Genomic DNA, 8,780 nt, shown 5'->3' on the forward strand with positions numbered 1-8,780 from the left:
TCTCACAATAACGTGAGTGATGCTGGTGTATTAGCGTTTTTCTAAGTAGTGCAAAAATAGTATTTAGACTAATAAGAAAACAAACAACAATAAAAACAAACAGACATGAAGGGCAGAAAGCGACTTGCCCATGCCGCTTACCACCCTCACTCATTCAGAGCTGGCATTCTCTGGGATCAGCAGGTTCCTACATGCGCTGGGCAAAGCAAGGCGCTGTGCAGGGCCAGGGCGTGCCCACCTGCAAACCGCTGGTTGTCTGGAGCCTGCAAACACCTTGCGAGTTCCGGGGAGACTCTGGAGATGTCTGTCTCAGGCTGCTCTGCTCAAAGCTTTAGACAGAATGCTGCCAGCGTCCAGAAGGTTTTCAGTGTGTCAGCAACTTCACTTTACAGAGCCAGCCTGTAGAGGATCGAGGAAACCCCTCCAGCCATACGCTGGCCAGAAGCCACCGCTGCCCTAGAGCACCTTTTGTTCTGACCACTGAGTGGTGGCAGCCGTGCCAGGCTATCAGGGGCACCGTGATCCCTGCTTCCAGAGGCCACCTCCCGCCCTGGGCGCCCAGCCCTGAGCCAGCAGCCCCAAGCTTGCTCGGCCGAGACACGCCCCTCGCCTCTCGGTGGTGCACCGACTCGCCCGGGCTCCCAGGCTCCGCCCACCCCGCTGGGAGCCTTGCTCTCTCTCTCTCTCTCCTGCTCCCTGCACTCGAGACCCAGCAGAGCACCGAGGAGAGCTGCTGACTTCATGGACTGCGAGCGGGGTGAAGGGTAGCTCCAGGGTCCGCGGCCAAGAGCTCTCCCAAGGCTGAGTGCGGGCTGAGAATGCGGCCGGAAGAAGAGTCGCGGCGTCCCCGGTGACGGTCCGGAGTTGCAAGGTAGGGAGTAGGCAGATGGCCAGGCAAAGTTGATCGGAGCGAGGAGGTGGTTGGCCTGCGCCCTTCGGCCGCTGAGAACCGCGGAGCTACTTGGACTTGACCCTACTGCGCCCCAGGCGCTTTGAGCAGCGCCTATCTGTCGCCCTGCGCGGGAGCGCACTTGCAAACTTGGTGGAGGTGCCCTGCGCGTCCTGTTGTGTAACCTCCGTGCCGCCAGCTGGACCGGGAAGTTGCCCGCCCGTCCTTCAGCTTGGATCGGTCGCAGCCCCGGGCGAATTTCATGGCCCGCGACAAACGCGCGGCCAGAGCCGGTGTGGGCGAGCCCCCGCGCGCTCCGACCCGTAGGGAACTCCCGCACGCGGTCCCTGCCCCTGGCCCGCGCCTCCGATGCGCGCTGAGCCTCTCGCCGCAGCTGCCCTCTCGTCGCGGTCTGTCCTTTCGAGTAGCTGCCTGAGTTGGAAAGAAGAGGATGACCGAGGTGCCTTGGTCGGCTGTCCCCAACGGGACAGATGCTGCCTTCCTGGCTGGCCTGGGCTCCCTTTGGGGAAACAGTACAATCGCCTCGACTGCAGCAGTTTCCTCTTCATTCCGATGTGCCCTGATCAAGACCGGCTTCCAGTTCTACTACCTGCCTGCGGTCTACATCTTAGTGTTCATCATAGGCTTCCTTGGCAACAGCGTGGCAATCTGGATGTTTGTTTTCCACATGAAGCCTTGGAGCGGCATCTCGGTGTACATGTTCAATTTGGCTCTGGCCGACTTTTTGTATGTGCTCACCCTACCAGCTCTCATCTTCTACTACTTCAACAAGACTGACTGGATCTTCGGGGATGTTATGTGCAAGCTGCAGAGGTTCATCTTCCATGTAAACCTCTATGGCAGCATCTTGTTCCTCACCTGCATCAGTGCACACAGGTACAGTGGCGTGGTGTACCCTCTCAAGTCTCTGGGCAGGCTCAAGAAGAAGAATGCCATTTATGTCAGTGTGCTGGTATGGCTCATTGTGGTGGTGGCCATCTCCCCCATTCTCTTCTACTCTGGCACTGGGATTCGGAAAAACAAAACTGTCACCTGCTACGACTCCACGTCAGATGAGTACCTGCGAAGTTATTTCATCTACAGTATGTGCACGACTGTGGCCATGTTCTGCATCCCCCTGGTGCTGATCTTGGGCTGTTATGGATTAATTGTTAGAGCTTTGATCTACAAAGATCTGGACAACTCTCCTCTCCGGAGGAAATCCATTTACCTGGTGATAATTGTCCTGACGGTGTTTGCTGTGTCTTACATCCCTTTCCATGTGATGAAAACGATGAATTTGAGGGCACGGCTGGATTTCCAGACCCCAGAAATGTGTGATTTCAACGACAGGGTTTATGCCACCTATCAGGTAACAAGAGGTCTAGCAAGTCTCAACAGCTGTGTGGACCCCATTCTTTATTTCTTGGCTGGAGATACATTCAGAAGGAGACTGTCCCGAGCCACCAGGAAAGCTTCCAGGAGGAGTGAGGCCAATTTACAATCCAAGAGTGAAGAAATGACTCTCAACATTTTGTCTGAGTTCAAGCAGAACGGAGACACAAGTTTGTGAAGGCAGGAGATCCAAGCTCCTCAGTTTGTAACATGGTAGGATCCTCATAGAGATGCTTTTCTTCCTAAGTTACTAGCAATGTTAGAGAACACTCCAAACAAGAAAGACCTGAGTCAAAAAAAAAAAAAAAAAGGAAAAAAAAAGCATCCACTTGATGCACACATCCACATTTATTATTCTTTCCTGTAAGCTCCTTTCTTACTGACTAGAAGTATGAGTAATGAAAGAGGGCTACTAGATAAACACTTCCCCTTCCTCCGTTTCAATTCACAGGCTTTTTCTGTTTAAAGTGTGTGTGTGTGTGTGTGTGTGTGTGTGTGTGTGTGTGTGTATGTGTGTGTGTGTGTAGCAGAGCATTTTTGATATTAAAAATATCTCCAAGAAAATTGGCCACCTGGAACTTGAATCTGTGATTGGTTCAGCCTGTGTTGCTATGCATAATTCATGACCCAAACAAACTACAAATCTATACTTTGAAAACCAATTTGGCATAGTATAATGACACACTGGTCAGTCCACTGAGTACTGAGCAGATGCCTGAGGTACACGTCTTTCAGTTCCTCAGAAGCATACATGGTGGCTGATAATATCTTTGGGGAATTGAATAGAAAAGGAAAATCAATGGGCTTTTATGTGAAGACAATGAACATTTCCAGTTATTTCTGGAAAACTGATTAGAAAGCATCACTTTTTAAATGTTTGGTGGTAGGAGGCTGCGGATATTATATTATTGGCAAGGTACCCTCAAAATCATTGAAGTGCATGTGTTTTCCTGATAAATACTGTGGACTGTTAGGCTTCCTGGGATAAAGAGTTCTCACTTGCACCACTGCTGTGCAGTGTCTTAGGACTCTGTGTTCCAAGACAACTGCTCCCTCACATCTGTGAAAACAATTTTGAGAAATCCCAGTTAAACTTCGGACTAAAGGGTGAAGGCAGCAGTGGAACCCTCAGTAGATTGTGGGGTGGAGGGCGGGACAGCAGACGGCCTTGGTTGACAGCTGCTTTCTGCAGCTGGAGCTGAGGAGAAGAGTTCAAAAAGAAGGATGTAAAACTAAAAAATAACGGGAGGGTTCTTTCTGTCTCCTCCGAGGTCTTGAAAACATTAAATGCAGAATGAAAGGGGATACAAGAAAATCACGTAGGTGTGCCAAAATCATGGAAAGCTGTTATCTTACAACAAGTTGTAACCTTTAGATGACTGTTTGAATGAAAAACATTTGCAAAGAGAAAATAAAGGAAATTAAAATTTAAGTGCTTGAGGCATGGTGAAACTGAGGAGAGGTCCATTACAAGTGTTCATCAGGACATTCATAATAAAGAGACAGCAGTGCCTTCTCTCCTAGATAGTAATGAATTAGTTACAAAGTATATCCAATTTTAAAAACAATTCCCAACGAATAGCGAATTGCTACATTTATAGCCATTGAAATGGTCAAATTTAATTTAATTAAAATAGTGAGGAACTAAAGAGTGCAAATAAAGAAGTCTGATGTCCAAGGAATTATAGCGGTGAAAGCTAGTCTTCACTCGGCCACCTTCTGAGTTTCTATGTGATGGTAGACACTGCTTTTTAGTACTCTCTGAGGAAAGAACCTTTATGCCTAGTTGGATAAATAACATAAGATTCAGTCAGGATTTGATGTCATTTGTTATACACCCAAGTGACTAGGAATCTGGGAGATCTTTGGAGTGTTTCCATTTGCCCAATGTCTTATTACTCAGGTCCATGAAGGAAAGTTGCATTTAGCTTTCCTATATAGTGATTCTTCTACAGATTCAATCATAACATACAGAGGTAAAGTAGCCAACTAAAGAAGACTTTTACTGTGTCTCCTGCTTTTGAGGTTTTCCAAGTTGTCAAGTGGTAAGACTAATGCAACATTTCCTGTTTCAGAATCCTACAGACAAAATCTAAAATACAACCTTATTATGTTGACACTTCAAATATGTTCAGTGGCTCAAAAGTAATTTTGTTAAACTGACCCAAATGAAAATTTCAGAAACCCAGGGCTCAGTTCTCCATATGTCTATATCATTTCCTCATTATTTAATACAGTTTTCTCCATCTGAGGCTTAGGAGAGCAGCCTGATCTTGAATATGTGTTAAATGCACTGTTTCAACTTCCAGAAAATGTTCTTTCGGTTAGTACTTGGGTAGAGGACCAAAGTACCCTTCTGCTCCTTGTCATGCTCCTCATTCTGGGGATTGGCCCTGGGGCCTTGTAGATACTAGGCAAGAATTCAACCACTGAGCTACTGCTGCAGCCCCTAAAGTGTTCTTTCTTAGCTTACTGCATCATTAAATAGTGATATGTCACAATAGTAACACGACTGACTGTGCCAACTTCTTCCAGGTCACAAGAAGTCCCTGAGATGACCTGATGCACAGGTCAAGAAGAAGCAACATTCTATTGGCCAAAAGACCAGTTTGTGCCACATGAGTAGGTGTTTTCATATAATGACAGTTATGTTGACATTTTGTTGAAAGACACCTGAAACTGTAAGATGTAGCAAGTGACTCTTCACACTACAAAGATGTCTTCATTCCAAGCTCAAGGGTTTGTTTTCCTTGTTGCTATCTGCTGTTTATTCCTTACAAAGTACTGTCTCGGACTCTTTGATGGTTGCTTTGAACCTGTATTGAACGGAAATGATAAATTAAGAAGAAACTTAGCACACAAGACAGAATTCAAAATTAAAACCGTGATGTGACCACTGAGAAGACATTTGGAAGCCCATTCTTCATGAACAGAAAAAGGCGACAGGACACCAACTGTTGATGCCATAGGTGCTGTGGTAAGTCTTGAAAAGCAGTGAGAACTGTTTGGAATCTGCTTCTGTGCTTCCTAGGACTCTCCAGTCTAGTCCTTGGAGAAAGTTCTCAATCTCCACCGACTGTGGAACGGACAAGTTGAAACCTGTAAATCTCTGCTCACCCAACCAGGACACTAATCCATCTTGATATGACAAATATCAGTACTCAGTAGCAACTAGAATTCAATTAGTGACAGGACATAGACAGTGTGATACTAGTAAATGTGTATTGAAGCTTTTCTTCCATTGGTCGAATGTAATTATTGAAATAGTATTTATTGAAGAGGTTTATGGGCCTTCAGATGTACAGATTGTAAAACTTCCTTGAAGATACAACATACTGGTGTAAACTCTATTTATTGCAGTGCATAATGTTCAAATGTCACATGTATATTTTACAGTAATATATAAGGCTAGATAAAAATGAGAATTATATTTAAGAGTTTTTTTTCCAGATATTAGTATCTTTGAACCTTTAGGACCAGTTTGTATTTGAATCTGAAAAGATGAAAATGTGTTTTCTAACAAGGGTTTTAATTTTCCCTAGATTTGAATTTGCATGCTTTCCTTTTGTGTGGGTTTATTGCTACCCAGATATGATTTGGTGTTAGACCATGGTAAGATTTATAACAAGCATAGGATATTTTAGACAGGTTATGTATTATGTACATTATATATGTTTATACAATAGAAAGTTTGTGTTGTCTTTTCAGAAAGTTTAGAGTATTGCCCTAACTATGATCGCAGCTTCCACTGCCAAAGGCTAATGGCTTATCTCCTATTCAAAATTGATTTAGATGTCTAGTGGGTTGGGTAGTGTAGATACAATGTGAGAATGTAAAAGACAATCTTTAGTGATGCAGGGTGATAAAGATGCAGCTGATAGTTTTCTGCCAGATCTTGAAGCTTTACAATGTATTTTTTTCTTAAGGCCACATAGTACAATCTTCTTTGAGGTGGGTTTATTTTTAAGTAACACTAACAACAAATTGAGCATTGCTATTAATTTTAATCTGTTTTCTTGAGGTTGGTAACTTTAATACCAACATTTCAAGTGATAACCATGTCATTTGGCTGCTAAATTCTGTCATTTTAAAAAATGAAGGTGAATTTATGTTTCATATCAAAATTTGTACATTTGAGTTATGTTGTTTTAGCGATTTTGCAAGAAAAAGTTTATTTTTATAATAATTGTGATTTTTATGCAGATGATGGAAGCAGATTTCTTTGTGGTTAACAGTGCTATTGAGTTAGGTATGGAACAGTGTTACTTTGGCACTTTGAGCCTTCTCAGGTTTATCTCGTCAGTGGTAGCTTAACAAACTCTGGATTGATTGTATATAATTGTCTTTGTATTAAAAAGAGGTTCATGGCCCATAAAAGCACAGTATTGCTTGACTGTAGGGAGCTGCAGAATCGCCCATGTTTCTGACTTTGCTCGCTCGTGTGTGTGTGTGTGTGTGTGTGTGTGTGTGTGTGTGTGCGCGCGCGCGCGCGCGTGTCCTAGGCATGGCAGCCAACCTTATATCTGCTATTTATAATAACAGCAGAGCTTCATAAATTGTGGTCATTAGAAGTGTACTTTGCATAGAAAATTAAAACAGAAAGATTCAATAAAGCTATGAAACATGGTGATGGTGTCTGTATTATTAAACAGTTCTTGCTCAAACATTTCCTCACATTTCAACATACACTACAAGCCACATTGTTTGAATTTGAGCAATCTCTTAAACTGACAATTGCGCTATAACATTTTATGGTAAAGAGAGAATCTTGAGGCAAAATAATCCCTAACACTGTTCTTATTTGATGTTTAATCACAAACGAGGATATATTCTGTTCTTTCTTTTGTTCTTTTCTTTGACACAGGGTTTCTCTGTGTAACAGCGTTGGCAATCTTAGAACTCACTTTGTAGACCAGGCTAGCCTGGGATTTACAGAGATTTGCATGCCTCTGCCTATCCATGGAAGTAATTATACTAACATTCTTTTGTAATTTGTTTTTTAGTTTGCATTACCTTTGCCTCCTAAGTGTGAGATATGATATGTCTAAGTAATTACTGGTAATAAAGTTTATCTCAGTAGAAAGGCAAACCTGCAATGTTCCTGTACTGGGTTTCCTGGCATCTACAGAAGTGCCTTGTAACAAATTCTTGTGGATAGGACATTGGCATCTCTGCAGGCCCTTAAGATACCGGTAAGTCCTTCATTAGATATGCTAGTCAGATCGCACTGTTTCTGATAGCAACTTTGGTAAAGGTGTGTGTGTGTGTGTGTGTGTGTGTTGGACTGTAGATGTGCATTAGAATATATTGCAATGTATGCTTGAGTGTGTGCTTGAGTCTGTATGTTGAGGTATGTGGGAGTGTGTGTGTGTGTGTGTGTGTGTGTGTGTGTGTTTGTGTTATGTGTGTGTGTGTTGGACTGTAGATGTGCATTAGAATACATTGCAATGTATGTTTGCTTGAGTGTGTGCTTGAGTCTGTATGTAGAGGTATGTGTGAGTGTGTTTGTATGCTAGAATGTATCTCAGAGTGTATGTGTAGTGCACTAGAGTGTTTTATGTTGGAGTGTTTGTAATTCATACTTGGGAATAGTGCATATAACTATCTTGATATTTTAAGGGTTCCTCCTAAAGTTTTAACAACTTTGACTTTGTAACTCACCTTAAGTTTAGAGTTACAGAACAGTTTTCTGGAAATAAAAGTGAATTGTATTTCTCTTCCTTTCGTTAATGGATTAGAAATTTAATAGCTCTTTTCAGAAAATTTAGAATTCTGACACCCAAATATGGTCAGAGCTTCCATGGGCAATTTTAAAAACTGACCCTACATTCAGAGTCCATCTGCTATGGTTTGAGAGCTGACAGCACAAGCATTGTGGGCACAGCAGAGGTCATTTGAAATCTATGTTAATGCTTTTTCTGTGCTTACTTGTTAACTCCACAGAGTTGCAGCACCCTGGGCTGATCCTGAGTTCTGCCCTGATCAGTCAGTATGGCTGCTAGGATTGATGGACAATCCAAACCAGCAGTTGTGGTAGTGTCTGGCCCCTGAGATGAGCAACTGATCAGACCATAGTGACCCCGCAATAGAGCTGGGAATGGGATGGGGGTATGGAGGTAAGTGGGCTGCTTTTCATACAGAGTCAGAAAAAGTCCTCACTACTTTTTTGATTGCCTATTGGATAGAAATCACCAGTGTGAAGATGGGAAGTCCCCTGTGAAGTCTTGGAGATAATCCAGTAAATTCTGTCAGGTGAGAGTAAAACTTCCGTTGAAAAGCCAAGAGAAGAAGGAACACACATTAGTATAATGAGTTATGAGAGAACTTCAACAAAGAAAATAGAATAGTGTTGATCAGTATCAGTAAATGATTTTAGTGTGTGTACTTCTACGTTTACTTGTGTTGTAGGTTTTGTTACAGAGTTTACTTTTTTGATAGACATGTTCAAAAATTGTAAATTATTCATTACTTTAGTTAGTAAAAGATGACATGGATC

At 42.9% G+C, this 8,780-nt stretch overlaps 1 protein-coding gene across 1 annotated transcript; it reads left to right on the top strand.

The window, feature by feature from the left end:
- The first annotated feature begins 700 nt into the window (after positions 1-700).
- On the top strand, positions 701-6,910 carry P2ry1 (purinergic receptor P2Y1). Its single transcript, NM_012800.3, has 2 exons — positions 701-2,497; positions 4,820-6,910. Exon 1 carries the CDS (start codon positions 1,341-1,343, stop codon positions 2,460-2,462), a length of 1,122 nt encoding a protein of 373 aa, NP_036932.1. The 5' UTR covers positions 701-1,340; the 3' UTR covers positions 2,463-2,497; positions 4,820-6,910.
- The last annotated feature ends 1,870 nt before the right edge of the window (positions 6,911-8,780 follow it).

Source organism: Rattus norvegicus, chromosome 2 (assembly GCF_036323735.1).
Source record: "Rattus norvegicus strain BN/NHsdMcwi chromosome 2, GRCr8, whole genome shotgun sequence".
Classification (NCBI taxonomy): domain Eukaryota; kingdom Metazoa; phylum Chordata; class Mammalia; order Rodentia; family Muridae; genus Rattus; species Rattus norvegicus.